General features: G+C 40.6%; 2 protein-coding genes across 3 annotated transcripts; both read left to right on the top strand.

Moving 5' to 3' along the window:
* Positions 1 to 1,186: 1,186 nt before the first annotated feature.
* Positions 1,187 to 6,691, top strand: prpf19 (pre-mRNA processing factor 19). The gene is made up of 16 exons (XM_003444727.4): positions 1,187 to 1,387; positions 1,601 to 1,750; positions 2,272 to 2,348; positions 3,150 to 3,291; positions 3,440 to 3,513; positions 3,612 to 3,677; positions 3,804 to 3,845; positions 3,973 to 4,047; positions 4,136 to 4,211; positions 4,298 to 4,407; positions 4,541 to 4,696; positions 4,806 to 4,875; positions 4,963 to 5,136; positions 5,361 to 5,443; positions 5,758 to 5,863; positions 5,957 to 6,691. The coding sequence occupies exons 1-16, from the start codon at positions 1,369 to 1,371 to the stop codon at positions 6,052 to 6,054; spliced, it is 1,518 nt and encodes a 505-aa protein (XP_003444775.1). The 5' UTR covers positions 1,187 to 1,368; the 3' UTR covers positions 6,055 to 6,691.
* A 1,491-nt stretch (positions 6,692 to 8,182) lies between these two features.
* Positions 8,183 to 16,458, top strand: tcirg1b (T cell immune regulator 1, ATPase H+ transporting V0 subunit a3b). 2 transcript variants are annotated; one of them, XM_005467683.4, is made up of 21 exons: positions 8,183 to 8,394; positions 9,410 to 9,528; positions 9,683 to 9,761; positions 9,845 to 9,993; positions 10,097 to 10,195; positions 10,285 to 10,343; positions 10,419 to 10,545; positions 10,640 to 10,722; positions 10,818 to 10,911; positions 11,070 to 11,282; positions 11,383 to 11,533; positions 11,637 to 11,776; positions 12,670 to 12,827; positions 13,015 to 13,105; positions 13,209 to 13,327; positions 13,488 to 13,701; positions 14,183 to 14,293; positions 14,374 to 14,466; positions 14,568 to 14,688; positions 14,896 to 15,067; positions 15,601 to 16,458. In XM_005467683.4, the coding sequence occupies exons 2-21, from the start codon at positions 9,412 to 9,414 to the stop codon at positions 15,692 to 15,694; spliced, it is 2,484 nt and encodes an 827-aa protein (XP_005467740.1). In that variant the 5' UTR covers positions 8,183 to 8,394; positions 9,410 to 9,411; the 3' UTR covers positions 15,695 to 16,458. The 2 variants fall into 2 exon arrangements, with proteins under 2 accessions (XP_005467740.1, XP_005467741.1); XM_005467684.4 differs by having other exon boundaries at positions 8,184 to 8,394; positions 10,097 to 10,192.
* The last annotated feature ends 793 nt before the right edge of the window (positions 16,459 to 17,251 follow it).

Below are 17,251 nucleotides of genomic sequence, written 5' to 3'. Positions count from 1 at the left end.
CACATTTTAGATGATGTCATCTTTACACTGTATGTATGTTCGCCACCCAGGGGTGTGTCCTTTTTGCTTTGCTCTTCTCCCTCCATGCAAGTGGCTGTTTCTCTAAAAACCTGTCAGTCAAAATTGTGATTTTTGATGACGGTCATTGGTCTTATCAAGGACACAGATGTGGGGTTGAACAGCTGGCCCTGTTGTGTAGTCAGATCAGCCTAGAGCTGAATACGCTCAAACTGTAGCAGTAACAGTGCAGTTGAGGAGGAGTCACTCTCCATTATCCCCGCTTGCCACAATGTTCCAAGATCTGAAGTGGTCACTCAGTATAGACACTATCATCAAAAAGGCCGAGCAGAGGCCTGCACCAGCTCAGGAAGTTCAACCTGCCTCAGGAGGTGTTGATCCATTCGACTCTGCATTAATCCAGTCTGTTCTCTGCTCACTCATCATGGTATTGTTTGCAGGACAAGAACAGACTACAATGGACAGTGAATTCTGCAGGAAATACAAATGTAGAGTCAGGGCACAATCAGGCAATATCACTGCATATCCTCTGGTAGGCGCTACAGAGCACTGTATGCCCAAACAAGCAGCCATCTGTACAGTTCCTTTCCACAGGCCATCACTCTGATAAACATTTAGGACACTCACATGGTCTCTGTATTTAAAAAATCCACCAAACCTGCTGCTGAATCAAAGCATGCAGTATATACTGTTTTGTCCTGTTGTACATACCTATATGCTATATATATATATTTATAGTCAATCCTCATGTGTATACTGTATATATAATAACTAGCTGTCCAGCTCTTATTTATTCCAACAGATTTGCACTCTGCAACTTTGCTCTATGAGTACGCTATAAATGTATTATTGTCTGTGCCGTGTTGGTGTCATGTTGTTTCTCTGTCTGTCTGTTGGCTACTCTGTTATGTACACTGAGTGCAAAAACTCCTTGTACCTGATCAATAAAGCAATAATCAATAAACTAACGATTGACCACTTTCCACCTATGCGTGTGTGTATACATATATATATATATGTGTGTGTGTGTGTGTGTATATATATATATATATATATATATATATATATATATATATATATATATATATATATAGATAGATAGATACACATATATTTAGGAAGCTGGAAAGTGGTCAAATGTTCTCCTCGGCGCAGTGACGGTAGGTGGCAGAGTTTGGGACATTGAAGCTAACTCAAAGCGTAGAAGAAGAGTGTTCGTTGTAGCGGCAATGAAAGGACAGCGTGCTACTTCCAAACAGAAGTAAAGTCTACCTTAGCTGCAACAACTTTAAAGTACAGCGCGAGCATAAATCACATTTAACACGAGACTTTTAGGACTCCGCCTGGAACATGGCTTTGGTTTGTGCAAGTAGGTGAAGCTGAATTCATTGATATGACGGAGGCCGGTTAGCTCGGTACCGCGCTAATGCTGCTAGCTGATTTAGCTAGCGTTAGCGGCCATGCAGTACCGCCTTCTGCTTTGATATAGTTCATCGATCTCTCTTTTTTAATTGTGTGTGTTTTTTTTAAATTGCTGGGAGTTATGTGTTGTTAAAAAAGCCGGAACTGAACTCTATTACAGTTTCCAACGAAGTGCCAGAGCACCCGTGCGTCTCTCCGGTGTCCAACCAGGTGTTTGAGCGCAGGCTGATCGAGAAGTACATCGCAGAGAATGGGACGGACCCGATGAACGGACAGCCGCTGTCCGAGGAGCAGCTCGTAGACATCAAAGGTGGGTTTCTGGGTGTTTTCTAAGAGGCAGTAGACCTTAATAAAGTTCATGCAGAGTAATGCTACTTCCGTCAGAGAGGTCGTTATCAGTGGAATGATGCTCGGCTTTGGTTTCGTAGGCTGAAGTTTGCAGACGTGTTGCATTGTATTGTATCTTATGAATCATATAAAACAAATCCTGAAGAATTCAGGTGAAGCGAAAAATAAAACCTCCCAAACAAATAAACTTTTTTTAAAAGAACTTACACAAAAGTAGAATATTATATTCATCATCAAAAACCGATTTATCTCATTTGCTGTTTGTTAAATAAGTTTTAGTTTTAATCGTGTGGCCTTCAAGGGTGAGACTTTGTGAAGTTGGATAGGTGCTCATGAGCTATTCTTTGTGATATTCATAGAACCATAGGAAATGATCTAGATTTATATATGAAAAGAAAATCAGTGTGGCATATGCCCTTAAATACTCAAATCTCATTGCAAATAAGCCTCGATGAATTACTGAAGAGGTTTCCTGTCTTTTAGTGGCTCATCCTATTAGACCAAAGGCACCATCGGCAACCAGTATTCCTGCCATTCTCAAGTCCCTTCAAGATGAATGGGTAAGTCCTGTAAACTCTGAGATAGCAAAGAACAGAGCACTTTATACTGTATCTATTGTATGTATCATTTTGTTTTTAAATTGATTTTTCTTATTAATGTTTAACACTACATCAACAACACATTACAAATACACACAACATTTAGGAACATTTTAAACAAGTAGGGAGTCAGCTACTAATCAACATAAATTAGTTATAAATGTGTAGAACTCAAATCAGATCTGTAGGGTGTTGGATAGTTTAACAATTAAAAGTGTGTTACAGGCAACCATTTATCCCTCTCCAGTAGTTTTTAACAACAGGACTCTTGTTTTGAATTTTTGTTTTTTGTTTGTTTGTTTTTTCTAATTGTGCATTTATATGATGGGTTACAACAGCATATTTTTGATCTAATCTGTGCTGCAAAAAAAGAATCTAATAGAAGATTGGCCCCTTTTCTTTCTTGAATTGCAAAGTTTTGTGACAAACCTTGGGTCTTTTGAATTAGTTTGAATTCATGAAAAATGTTTGTTTGGTACATTCATTTAAATAACTTTAATTCTTTAGCTGAGACCAAAAAAGCGAGTTCCATCTTGTTATCTTCCTTATTTAATTTAAACACATGGGTGTAAAGTTATATTCCAGTGAGTTTAATAAATTTTCTTAAGATATATTTCAAACAAACCAGTATATGGTGGGATTTTTTGTTTTTGTTTTTGTTTTTTAAATCTTGACTGCAAAATGCTGGTAGAACCAAAGTAATTAAAACATGTCAATTTGTGTCTGTTTGTGCTCCTTTCTCACTTTTCATTTCTGTTCTAGGATGCTGTAATGCTTCATAGCTTCACCTTGCGGCAGCAGCTGCAGACTACTCGCCAAGAACTTTCACACGCCCTCTATCAGCACGATGCCGCCTGCAGAGTCATCGCTCGACTCACCAAAGAGGTCACAGCTGCAAGAGAAGGTGGGTTGACAGCAGTTTGGGTGTCCGCACAGTTATGAAACGTGTAGAAATGGCTTTAATGTGATCATCGGGTCCAAATGAACCTGGATTCATTGATATTGTGTGTGTATTTTATTTATTTTAATGAGTCGATTTCTTCTTTCCACAGCTCTTGCTACGCTCAAACCCCAGGCCGGATTGGTTGCCCCTCAGGCAGTGCCCGCCTCTCAGCCAGCTGCAGCAGTGAGTAGCTGGGCTTTAGTTTCAGCTGATAAGACAACGATCAGACTGTCACATCATGCCTTTAAAAAATATTTAATTCTGCCTTTTTTTTACACCAGGGTGCTGGTGGAGAGCCTATGGAGATTAGTGAACAAGTGGGAATGACTCCAGAAATCATCCAGAAGGTAATATTGATATATTTTTTTTGATTGATTACTTTTTTACCATTATGACCGTTTGTAATAATTTCTTTGGTTATAAAGTGCTTTTCTTGAGCTTGATGTTTTTAAATGTTTTTTTTCTATTTGCAGCTCCAAGACAAGGCTACTATCCTCACTACAGAGAGAAAGAAGGTATTAAATTTCTCTTTTATTTAGCTGCTAATGTGCAAACACTTGTTTTACTTATTTTGCCACAAGCTCTGTTTGTGCATAATTTACCCTCGCTCTCATTTAATTGCTTTACTGTGGTTCTCTACAGAGAGGCAAAACTGTCCCAGAGGATCTGGTTAGAGCCGAGGATCTCGGCAAATACCGCCAAGTGGCCTCTCATGCTGTAAGTATTGATTATGCAGGATCACGAGGATGCATCTGTTTCACCGAGCAATCCAATTTATCACCGTTCTCTCCTATGTTGCCTTCAGGGTCTTCATAGTGCCAGTGTGCCTGGTATTCTGTCTCTGGATCTGTGTCCCTCAGACACCAACAAAGTGCTCACCGGTACACTGAATCAATCTTTCATTCTGTATTTCATTTGCTGGGATGCCAGACAAAGAATCTGATATTAAACCTGTTCTATCTCCCAGGTGGAGCTGATAAGAACGTGGTGGTGTTTGACAAGAACGAAGAGCAGATCGTGGCAACGCTTAAGGGTCACACCAAGAAGGTTACCTCTGTCATTTACCACCCATCTCAGGTAACTTGTCCTCTGAGATCCTACATGCAAACTTGCACCCAAAGCTCCTGAAGAATTTTAATGGAATGATGACAAACACAATCGTTCCTTTAATCTGTTGTTCCTCACTCGCTTGCCGTCTTTTCTCCTCTAGTCCGTGGTCTTCTCCGCCTCTCCAGACACCACCATCCGTGTGTGGTCTGTCACCGGGGGCAACTGTGTGCAGGTGGTGCGTGCTCACGAGGCAGGCGTCACTGGTCTCTCTCTTCATGCTACTGGAGACTACCTGCTCAGCTCCTCTGAGGATCAGGTGCGTGCTCGAAATTACCGACAGGCCTTGAACTTTAATCACTGAATGATCGAGCTTTTTGCCGTTAAACTGCTTCACCGCTCTAACTCTTATTACTTTTATCCTGCAGTACTGGGCCTTTTCTGATATCCAGACGGGCAGAGTCCTCACCAAAGTTACTGATGAAAGTGCTGGCTGTGGTAAGTTTCTCTTTGCTTGCTTAATGCATTTGATAGTCATAATAACAGTCCTCTTCCAGGCATAATGTATCTGATTGCACCCCTCAGCTCTCACATGCGCTCAGTTCCACCCTGATGGTCTCATTTTTGGCACTGGTACTGCGGACTCCCAGATTAAGATTTGGGATCTGAAGGAGCGCACCAACGTGGCCAACTTCCCAGGTCACTCTGGACCTGTCACCTCCATTGCTTTCTCTGAGAACGGATACTATCTGGCCACAGGTGAGACTGACTTGATAGCATTTTTTGCGCAGTTTAGCCGTCAGTCTTTAATGTGCACAAACTTGTAGAGCTGCATGAACATTTTCTTTAGAGTATCAAAAGTGACTAGTGCATCAATGACTTGCATAGTTTGGGAGATTTATCAGTGTCTTCAGCCTTATAAGAATAAAAATGGTGTGCCTATAGGAAAAAAAAATAAACATAATTATCCTTGTTTGCTCCAGGTGCCCAGGACAGCTCTCTGAAACTGTGGGATTTGAGGAAGCTGAAGAACTTCAAGACCATTACTCTGGACAACAACTATGAGGTAAGAAATTTGGGATTTCTCCTTTTTAAAGGATTTTTTTTTTAACTGTTTGAGAAATAGTTTTAGCATCACCTCTAGGCTGTCATTGCACCCAGAGATAAATGGCTGTGGATGAAAAGTTGCATGTATAATTGTCAGGGTGCTGGTAGGTGGATTGCTTTAACTTCAGAAAGAACCAGATTAGCAGTTTTTCCACTGTGTTCTCTTTATTTTTACTAAGCTGAACTCCAGTGTTTCACTGTAGACCAGCTTTGAAGTTGTCCAACTCATTTTAGGTTTTCTTCTGAGCCTAATCCGTTCATTTTTTGTTTCAGGTGAAGTCCCTTGTGTTTGATCAGAGTGGTACCTACCTGGCTGTAGGAGGGTCTGACATCCGTGTCTACATCTGCAAGCAGTGGTCTGAGGTCCTCAACTTCACCGGTATGAAGACAAAAGAAATGTCAAATGTCTTTTGAGATTTTCAACTAGTATGCATGTGACATTTACCCCTGATCTTTTTCTTTTCAACCATAGACCATACAGGATTGGTGACTGGGGTGGCCTTTGGAGAGAATGCCCGGTTCCTGACGTCTACAGCAATGGACAGAAGCCTCAAATTTTACAGTTTGTAGAAAAGCAGAAATTCAAGATGAGGGGAGGAGGGCAACTAAGACGAGAACAGTCTGTGTCAGAGCTGCCGCTACCTCCGACACATTATCAGAAAAAGATGAAAAAAAGAAATCTGTGCTAACTTTGCATCTTTTTTAGTGAGTTAGTCCTCATATCCAGTGAAGAAATCTGTGAGATTGTCAGCAATTTGAAGCAGCATGGTTAGTGCGACATGTTTGTTGGCTTTATGTGTTTGAAATACAAGTGATGGAAAATGACATGAAAAGCCTTTAAGTTCCTTTCCTGTTTGCCAGCAATTATGATTTTACTGTAGTATTTTCTTTTTTTGTGTATGTATGAAAGGGAGGGGGGTCATTTGGAAACTATAATTGCTTCTTAATGTAGACCAGCTTCATTATAGTGTCGTTAGGGTAAGATAAGATACATCTACAGTCATGTACAGTGAGATCAACAGGTGTAGGAAATTGATGTACTTCTGTGAAAAACTTTCGCCACATTTCATATCCTGTTTTATTGATTCCATTTAAACATTTTTGTCTTTTGTTTTCCCCCCAGTTGTGTATTTCTTATTACCTGCTGTTTTACCTGTTGCACATCTGCCCTTTTACAATTAAATAAAATATCTTTTGTATTGCCATACGAGTGTCTGTCACCGTGGGGTCCTCAGCTAGAATGCTTGCTTTGTCTTTACAAGATACATCCAAAATATAAAGTTCCTTTTGAATCAAAATGCATTTTACTCATTGCTTTCTTGATGTTTGAGCTTTATACCAGACAATGAAAATGATCTTTATTTTTGATACAGTTGTGGTCACCGGTTTACATACAAGGAGGATTGGATTTTTTTTTTAAATTTATTTTTTTACCCTCTCTTTTAACTTCTTACACTGATATTTGGTTAAATGTTTCCTTAGAAGGGCTTGCCTTGAGCAGGCAATCTAGGTATCCATCAACAAGCTTTTGGCATAATTCTAGCTGGCTATTTGACGACTATTCTTGACATAAGTGGTAGTTCATTTAAACTGGTTGGTTTCCTGGCATAGATGGGTTTTAAAGGCATTTGGCTTGTTCTTGTGGGAAGCTGCAAATTTCAGTTGAGCTTGAAGGTTTTGATTTTGGATCAGGACCCCCTTTTTTTGACTGGCATCTTCAGTCCATCATGACGTAAAACACTTCACTGTGGACAGTGATGCTGGTGTTCCAGCAGTTTCATTCTAACCAATTTCCTCTTATCTGACAGTGACAGTTTTAAGTAGTGACACATTTACACAACAAATCCCTTTTATGCTGGCAAAGAGGAATTACCTGTTGCAGTGACTCATGATCACATGAACAAGAAGTTAACATGTGTTGGTCTTTTCAAGTTAAAAGACACAGTAGAACCTTCAGCACCAATTAATGAAAAGACTCGATCCTGTGTGGATTAGAGGAAATCCACAATAAATTAAAACATGTGGACTGAATTCTTGTTTTTTAAACCATTAAAGATCTATGCTGTACAATCTTTGCACCCTAGAGAAAGAATAGCTCGAAGAAATCAAAAGCCCAAAATGGCCATGGTTTTCACGCCTATGATACATATCTGTATGCTTAGAGGCTGTGATTTCTACACAAATCCTACACAACATCTCAGTTGAACTTTAAGTGTTCACTGTTGTGAACTTCTACATTCTTCCTTTGCCTGCTGCATAATAATGAAACTACTAAGAAAGGAACTATTTTTCAGTTTCTTTAAATGTAACAGAACTGAATTAAAAACAACTTTAAATACTGGTTGACTTTTACTTTGAATATTGTCCCTAACTTTAGCATGTCTTTTTTGGAGACATCACATGCTACAAATTATGGTTCTGGCCTTGGTTTGTATGTAGTTAATAAAGTTAGGAGAGGAAAAAAACAGAGCACGTCTGGGTTTATCAAACGCACGTGACTGTGGTTTCCAGATGACTGTACACGGCCAAACCAGCTTCTCCAGATATGCTTAACTCTAATATCAAACCGTGAAATATTAATAATAAGCTTCTGATTTCCTGTCAGACTAAAAATCTAATTAAAAAAAACAAAGAAAAACATCCACTTATTGGACTCGTTACCGCCATTAAAGAGCCTAAAATCTCGACCTCTCGCGGTGGAGCGAGATTCAAACGGTAACTATCACGTGCCTCCTGCAGTAACGTGACTCTCACAAACAGGAAGTGCGGAGCCAGAGAACTTCTACCCCAAGTCTCGTAAACGCGTCTGCTTTGTCCAGGTTAGCAGTCCCGGGTCAGTCCGTCCCCCTCGGTACCAGACTGCCTGACAGACACCAGGTCGGACTGCAGCGGAGGTAAAGAGGCAGACAGGTGAGGTTTCCGACATTCAGCTCAAATCTGTGTTTTTATCAAGCGGGTTTATCTCCTATAGTTGTGGCCGAGACACACCAAGCCCTTCTGTTACTTTTCTTAAATGTGGCTTATATTTATGCGTTAACGCTCCAGTGTTTCGGCTTTTCCTTCACTGGAGTTGTGTGCTAGCGATTATAGAGAAAACGAAACTTTGCCCCAGGCAACAAAAGCTGAGAAGCAGAGACAATAGTCGATAGATCGAAGAAGAGGCGAGGTCAAATGCTTTTTCCTTAACAGCATGGATCTTTTTACAGTTATAGTCTGAAGCCACGCTTCCTTCATGTTACGTCTATTTTATGATATAAGTAATTTTGTATATATTCTTAGTGGTCGCTTTCCCACCTTCATGACACTCATCACGCTCAGTTAATGAAGAAACTGTTAGATCCAATTCACTGCTCAGCCCTCCAAATGAGTGAGGTTAGTCTGAATATAGTGCGAGCACCACAAACAACAGTCTAAAGAAATGCTTTGAAAAATGATACAGCGCTGTAAGCTTTTTAACAAAAGATCAAACACTGTAACCATCATAAAGGTGGGGTTTACTGTAGAGCGCTTGTACAAAACTGCTTTCTATGTAGCTAGGGGAAAGCAATAATAATGCACCTTATTGTGCCTTTCTACAATATAGTAATGCTGTTTCATATATATGTACATCTTTGATTATTTTATTTAACTAAAAAAAGAGCCCCTGTGCTAATTTTGGCAGACACATGTGTGTGCAATAGTGGAAACCCCACCTGATCATCTGGTCAGGAGGACTTGGTGCTTCCTCTTTCTTCAGTTTCCACTTAGATACTTCTGCACTGAGTAGTTTTGATCTCTCTAACTGAAAGTAGATGCCATCTGTTAACACCATTGTCTGCCATTTTTTTAAAATTCATACTCCTCTTTATATGCTGCAGTACTTTCACTCAGCTGTATTCAGAGGACGGTGTGTGTGTGTAAAGTTGTTTTCTTTGGTGTTGTACAGATATGGGCTCCATATTTCGCAGCGAGGAGGTGTGCCTGGTGCAGCTCTTTCTTCAGTCCGGCTCGGCCTATAATTGTGTCAGCGAGCTGGGAGAGCTGGGCCTGGTTGAGTTCAGAGACGTGAGTCTATTAAACCCTTTATGCAGTTTTCTTCTTCTTGGTGCAGTTCATGGAGTCCAGTGCAATTGTTAACCTGCAACAGACTGCATCATGGGTTTTGGTGTAAGTCATGTAGACCCGCTCAGTATCCTTATTCTCTGCTTTCTGCTTTCAGTTAAACCCCAATGTGAACTCCTTTCAGAGGAAATTTGTCAGCGAGGTCAGACGATGCGAGGATCTCGAGAAGACTTTCCGTGAGTACTGACTCATAAGGCTCCTCTTTCCATTCATCTTCTTTATTTTCCATGATTCATTATCCACCCTTTCCACCCTCCAGACTTCTTGGAGCAGGAGATAAATCGCTCCCTATCGTCACCCTCAAAGGGTCCACTCCCTCCTCCGTGTCCGATGCCTTCAGCCCCTCAGCCCCGTGAGCTCATCACCATAGAGGAGGAGAGCGAGAGGCTCGCCAGAGAGCTCAAGGAGGTGAGCGCCGAAATGGAGCCTGAGGAGGGTCTTTTTTCTGCTTAGTGCACCACGAGATAAAGATTTTTGGGATTGATGAAATATCGTTTATGTTTCCTACTAGGTGTCCAGGAACAGAGACAGCCTTAGAGCTCAGCTGACGCAGCTCTGTCAGTACCGAGGAGTCCTGACCAGAACTCACTCTCTCACGGCGTCACACGTGGTGAAAAACTCCATTTCTGCACAATTTTCTGTAATTGTTGTTGTGAGGAAAACTAAAAAAGAATGTTCTCCTTTGTCTTGTTCTCACAGGTACCACCTGCAGCGGAGACCCAAGGTCTGTTTGATAACCGCCAAGATGTCCGACTCAGGTAGGTGTCAATTAAATGTTAAAGAGTAAAATGTTGTCTTTTTCCTCTCTATATAACAGTTTTCCTCTCCCTCAGTTTTGTGGCAGGAGTGGTCCACCCCTGGAAGGTGCCCTCGTTCGAGCGACTGTTATGGCGGGCGTGTCGCGGTTACATTATCGTGGATTTTAGAGAAATGGAGGATCGACTTGAGCACCCTGACACGGTAAGAGAAAAGGAGAGGGGATCGCAGAGAGTTTCTGATGTGAGTTTCATTCCAGGTGTTTTACCACAGCAGTTTGCTCTTTCTCCATTTGCAGGGGGAAATGGTGCAATGGACCGTGTTCCTCATTTCCTTCTGGGGAGATCAGATTGGACAGAAAGTCAAGAAGATCTGCGATTGGTGGGGATTTTTTTTTGTTTGTTTTTTGTTTTTGAGATTCTGAAGCTGCACCTATGTTTTTAACTTGAATTTCTTTGGATTTTCCCTCCTCGCAGCTTCCGCACTGAGACATTTGCATACCCCGAGAGCTCTGCCGAGAGAGAGGAGGTTCTCCAGGGACTTCAAGGGAGAATTGAAGACATCAAATCAGTGAGTGATTTTCTTTTGGTTTTTGATACTACATATTGGCATCAAAATAATTAAAAGACTGTAATGTCTGGTTTTATAGTTTCTGCATAGGATATTATATTACAGTGCTTCTAGAACATTCATCACGCCTCTTTTTTTGTTTCCTTCTGCGACTTCAGGTTTTGTCACAGACCGAAAGCTTCTTGCAGCAGCTGCTGATGAAAGCGGTGGCTGTTCTGCCCCAGTGGAAGGTGCGAGTCCAGAAGTGCAAGGCAATCCAGTCGGTACTGAATCTCTGCAGCCCCTCTGTCACTGACAAATGCCTGATCGCTGAGGCCTGGTGTCCCACCGCCAAGCTGCCTGAACTGCAGTGTGCGCTGAGAGAGGGAGGGGTGAGACAACAGATGAGCAGAAACATAGAGCTGTAAAAAGCACCGATGAGTAAATCGCCTAATTTCCTGTTTTTTATCCCACCCTGTTCTCCAACCTCAGAGGAAAAGCGGCAGTGGGGTTGATTCTTTCTACAACCGCTTGCCTTGCTCTACACCTCCACCTACTCTGTTTCCCCTCAACTCCTTCACAGCAGGTTTCCAGAACATTGTAGATGCCTACGGAGTGGCCGCCTACCGTGAGGTCAATCCAGGTGCGTCATTAGATGACAAATGATTTCCTCATGAAATGTGTTCAAAGTGAAGTCTTTCAGGTATTTGTCTTTGGCTAAATCTTGTCTCTCAATGCCCCTGCAGCATTGTTCACCATAATTACATTCCCCTTCCTGTTTGCGGTAATGTTTGGGGACGTGGGCCACGGTTTACTGATGACTCTGACTGCTCTCTGGATGGTCCTCGAGGAAAAAGATCCCAAACTTAGAAACAACAACAATGAGGTAACTTAGAAGAGTAGACACTCTGTATTTAACAAAATGTCTAACTTAAAGGCAACTTTATTTCAGACCAAGCAGCATCAGTAATACAACAGACCACATTTAGATTGTTCCTCTGTTCCACAGGACCTGCTCACCACACTGACTAATAACCAAATGAACTCACTTCTTGTTTCACGGATGCCCCAAAAAATGTACTGAAATTCCAGTATGCTTTCATAATCTGCGTGAGCCAAGGAATCCGCCAGTACCAGTAAATTTTGCATGTGGTTTGAAATTTGCATGCACAGACATGCCTCCAGCTTACAGGTTGACCAACATGAAAATCACCGAAGAGAAAAATAAGAGCAAAAGTAGCAATGTTTCTGTGACCTCAATTCCAAAAATGTCATAGAACCTAAATAACAAAATGCATTCATTTGCAATTCTCAGAAACCTATATTTGATTCACAGTATGACATAGAAAACATGTTAACTGTTTAAACTGAAAGCATGTACCATTTTAAGGAAAACAAAACAAAACATGGCAACAAGATGACTCAAAAGATTTAGGCCACGGCCATGTTTCCCGCTGTGCAGCATCCCCTCTTCAGACACTACATGGTTTAGCGTTATCTTACTGACATATTCGAATACGTCAACTGGACAGGAGCATTTGTTGCTCTAAAAAGTGCATATGCCTTTGACTAAGATGCTGTTGCACATTGTTCCTCCAGCTGTTAAATATTTGACATTTAATATTTGTTTTCTGTGTAAATAAAATGTGGGCGTATTAACAAATTTCCAAATCATTGCATTCTGTTTTTGGTCACACAGCTTCCCATTTATGTTTAAATGTAAAAAATTCAAATAATTATAATGTACTAAAACATGTCCTTGACCGCTTTGTGTGTCAGATCTGGAGGATGATGTTCGGTGGAAGGTATTTGATTCTGCTGATGGGACTGTTCTCCATCTACACGGGAGCCATTTACAACGAGTGCTTCAGCAAAGGGCTCGCCACCTTCAGCTCGGCCTGGCACGTCGGCCCAATGTTTGAAAAAAACATATGGAAGTAAGAACATTTTCGTATATTCACCCTGGAAACTTATTTGCTTTTTTTGCAACAATGTGTTTATTGAGTTTTTAGTACACAAAAAATACAGGTCAAATAAATCATAAACAATAATATAATAAGTAATACTTACTTGCTGTTTACTCCATTTTCGACACACTTTTTACCTTCGTGTGATCTCTTTCAGTTCATCGGTGCTGGCAGGGAGCCAGTACTTATCCATGGATCCTGCTGTACCTGGCGTTTTCACAAGCCCCTATCCATTTGGCATTGACCCGGTGTGCCCATCATATTCATCGTCTTCCAATCAAACATGCACATAAATATGTATACATGTGTCTTGATTGTAACTCCAGTTATTCTCTCTGATGTTGTCGTCAGGTCTGGGGGATGGCCAACAACAAACTAACATTCCTAAACTCTTACAAGATGAAGATGTCAGTCATCATCGGCATTATTCACATGACTTTTGGAGTCTGCTTGTCATTCTTCAACTACTGGTAAGTAATGTTTACCCTTTTGTTGCATGTGTTTTGCTTGCACACCTGTTTTGTCTGTTTCAGATTAGCTCTGTGCTGCCTTCACAACCTCGTGTTCTTATCCTCGTTTCTCCCTGGTTGTTGTTGTTGTTGTTTTTTTTGTTTTTTTTTTTTTCTACAGGCACTTTCGCAAGTTCAGCAGTTTGATTTTTGTGCTGATCCCAGAGCTTTTCTTCATGCTGTTTCTGTTTGGCTACCTGGTGTTCATGGTGGTCTATAAGTGGGTTGCTTACGCTCCTTCTCAGTCCAAAAGTGCTCCCAGCATACTGATCCACTTCATAGACATGTTCCTGTTTACGGAAAACCCTGACAACCCTCCACTTTATCGAGGACAGGTGTGTGCGTCGTTTGTGAGCTTCACTAAAGGGAACATATCGGGTTTGCTTTATGCATTTTCTTAGCTTCCCACTTCCCAAACATGTGTGTGTTGGTCACACTGAGCAGTAGTTATCATGAAATCTTATTATAAACTGAATGATAGTCTTTATGTATGTTGTTACCATATTTACATCTTTCAGTGGTTGTTTGTGGGTTTTATTTTGTGAAAGTCTAGCATGTAAATGCAGCACTGCTTTGGCAGGTCAAACCCCAGATGCCACATCTATTACAAGCACATGAACACAATAAGGGACTTTCCAAATATAGTAATCAGCACTTTAACTGCATTATCAAGCAACAGTGATGTAGTTGTGTCTCCGTTTTGTTTTTTGAATAACAAAAATGCTGCATTCATTAAGTAGATAAATACATGCAAGCCCTGAACTGAATAAACTAACGGTCAAATGAGGATAACCTCTTCTCTGTAACTCTGTGCAGGCTATAGTGCAGAAGGTCCTGGTGATACTGGCTCTGTGTTCTGTGCCATTCCTCCTCCTTGGGAAGCCCACGTTTGAATACATTATGTTCAAGAGAAGACGACGTCGAGTCGTGAGTCTGCGTTTGGTTGAATTTTAATTCCTTTTATGTAGCTGCATTTACTTTTCTGACTGATCTTTAATTCTCTGCAGCATCTGGATGAAGACAGGCGTCCACTGGTGTCTGATGAAGGCTCCATCAATGTTCATCAGGGGGAAGTAGAAGGAAGGCCGCTAGTAGAAGAGGTGAGGGTGAAGCTAGAGTAACTAGATTAGTTTACCTGTTTTAATACATCCTGATTAACTCCTTTTGGGTTTTTTGGGGTTTTTTGTTGTGCTGTCTGTAGGAGTTTGATGTCGCAGATGTGTTCATGCATCAGGCCATCCACACCATCGAGTACTGCTTGGGCTGCATCTCCAACACAGCCTCCTACCTCCGACTCTGGGCTCTCAGCCTGGCACACGCACGTCAGTGGCACTGCACATACAAACACAATGCTTATCTTCATACTCACATGATGCACACACACACACGACTTCCTCTTTTAAACAAAACTTACTCATACTTTTCTTCTTTTTTTTTAATCTATTTTATTTTTCTAGTTATACACACTCATGTTGTTGTTTTCCAGCCAGCTGTGATTCTCTAACAGTGACTCACTTGTGTCTCCACAGAGCTGTCAGAGGTGCTGTGGGAGATGGTCATGCGTAAGGGGCTGACGTGGCAGGGTTACGTGGGAGCTGTAGTCCTCTTTGTGATTTTCGCCTTCTTCGCTGTGCTGACAGTCTGCATCCTTCTGGTCATGGAGGGGCTCTCAGCTTTCTTGCATGCGCTCCGTCTGCACTGGTGAGAGTGACAGAAGGGTTGAGACAAAGGGGGAAAATAGCTTTGGTTAACTAAGATTTTTTTTAAAGGAGATAGGCTGTATGATTGCACTGGGAAAGATCCGGAACCACTTTTTTATTTATTTTTTATTTCAGAGTGTGTGTCAGGTTTTATGTGTCTGTGCAATTAAGCCAGCAATCCATGGTCACATGTTTTTGTTACATGCTGGTGTAAACATTGCACTCTATTTGCTGTCTGTTGTGTGACAGATGCAGTGAAGGCAAAGACTGTTCTAAGCAGACTTTACAGCTGCCTCTGGCAATAACCCTGCATGCAAAGTTGAATTTGACTGTAGGATACACCACCTACAGTATGTAGCATTAATGCAGTAGTTTTCTCAGGATGGTGGTGCTGGAGAAAAGATTGACTTAACCTTTAGGAACAACAAACCAGACTATTACCAAAAAAAAGTCCACTGTAGAATAAGAGTATGATACGTGCTCTGAGGTTTCTGTTTGTTGTTGGAGATTGACTTATGCCCGTCTCTTTTACAGGGTGGAGTTTCAGAACAAGTTCTACAGTGGAGATGGTTACAAACTCAGCCCTTTCTCCTTCGCATCTATAATAAATGCCTCAAACCCTATATGATCAGCCAGCGGTTTATTCAGGGTTACCAGCAAAGTTAATTTATGTGTCTATGAATCAGAACGACCCTGTCTTAACAACGGTACTCGACCTTTGGTTCCCTTTCGCTATGAAATGGTTTAATTAACTTGCACAATGATCAATGAATGATGAATGCTGTACTGTTATTTTTGCACCGGTAGAATGACTCCCTATACGTTAATTTACCACTATACCATATCATATATAAAACACATATTTTGTATCCCCATGCTATTTTTTTTCAAAGATAATGTACTGCTTTCTAATTACTCTATCATTAGCATGAGAAATAGTTGGTAATCATGTGCTTTTCACTCTCTCAACATTTATAATAAGCATCAATTTTGAAAAGGGAAAGTACACTAGTGAATGGATTTGTTCTTCAGTTTAAGGGAAAGTTTAAGTTTTGACCTGAAGTATTAAAGTGCAAGTTCTTTAGAATTCTTCAGATAATGATTTGGATGATTTTTATGAGCCAAAGATGTTGTTCCCACATTGTCATGTCTTCCAGCAACACCACAGCATAAGTATTTATTGATAGCTGCATTTTTCTTGGGTGCCTTACTAGGACTGTTTGTTTATGCATTGTGTTATGGACAGATGGTATCTTCTATTGTTAAACCACCACTTTGTACAAAACACTGCAATGGAATAAATTTTTCCCCTCCCTGTTTACACTGTAAAATTGAACAGTTTTCAGCAGATAATAAATTAAATGTTGAGTTTTATTAAATGAAGCACTTGAAGTATCTGTTGCCGGCTGAGTGATACCATTTATATGCCACAGTACTTTTTTGAGAAGTTACCACAGATGAAAGTGCTGTGCAGAAGTCTAGAGGAGCAAACCGTTATTGTTTCATATTTAGCTTCAGAGGAACATTTTTTTGTCTTTAGGCAGTTTTTCTTAACAGCCTGTAACAAAAAAAAAAATCAAATTGTTTTCATTTCTTTGATTCTATCCAAGATCAAAGTATATATTTTGATTTTTGTACCACCAAGGTGATTCTCAATCTGTAGCAGCATGACAATGACCCAAAACACAATAGTACAACTATCAGTCATGGATTGACCTCAACATTACTGAAGCAGTGTGGGATCATCTTGACAGCGAACCGAACAACATCCAAATGAGAGCTTTGTTTGTCCTTTAAGACGTCTGGAAAACTATTTCTGAAGACCACTTAAAGAAATTACAAGAAAGCTTGACTAAAAGAGTTCAGTCTGTGTTGAAAAATACAGCTCGTCATTCCAAATTTTGACTTTCAAGCTCATAAGAATTGTAAAAACTCTGTTTTTGTCTGATTGACTGTATTTCCATGCACGTTTTCACGTTTCAATAAATCACTGCACTAATTTCCCATTTTCCTAGCAACATACAGTATAAGGATGAGGGGTGGCTCAAGACGTTTGTTCAGTAGTGTAAAAGATGTAAATACAACAATGTAACAACAACTCATACACATAAGGAGTCTGACATTAAACAAACAATAATAACTTCTTTTGCAGGGAAAAATCTTCAGATCACTGGTTACTCTTGTT

Source organism: Oreochromis niloticus, linkage group LG2, assembly GCF_001858045.2.
Source record: "Oreochromis niloticus isolate F11D_XX linkage group LG2, O_niloticus_UMD_NMBU, whole genome shotgun sequence".
Lineage (NCBI taxonomy): Eukaryota > Metazoa > Chordata > Actinopteri > Cichliformes > Cichlidae > Oreochromis > Oreochromis niloticus.
This window is presented reverse-complemented; position numbering and strand designations above follow the sequence as displayed.

What these genes read in the sequence shown, in the direction of transcription:
- prpf19 (XM_003444727.4), top strand. An exon ending in CTCCAGAAATCATCCAGAAG is followed by an intron (nt 3,678 to 3,803) that starts GTAATATTGATA and finishes TTCTATTTGCAG; the next exon opens with CTCCAAGACAAGGCTACTAT. An exon ending in TGATGAAAGTGCTGGCTGTG is followed by an intron (nt 4,876 to 4,962) that starts GTAAGTTTCTCT and finishes TGCACCCCTCAG; the next exon opens with CTCTCACATGCGCTCAGTTC.
- tcirg1b (XM_005467683.4), top strand. Translation starts at nt 9,412, where the DNA reads ATGGGCTCCATATTTCGCAGCGAGGAGGTGTGCCTGGTGCAGCTCTTT. An exon ending in GGATCTCGAGAAGACTTTCC is followed by an intron (nt 9,762 to 9,844) that starts GTGAGTACTGAC and finishes TCCACCCTCCAG; the next exon opens with ACTTCTTGGAGCAGGAGATA. An exon ending in ATCCATTTGGCATTGACCCG is followed by an intron (nt 13,106 to 13,208) that starts GTGTGCCCATCA and finishes TGTTGTCGTCAG; the next exon opens with GTCTGGGGGATGGCCAACAA.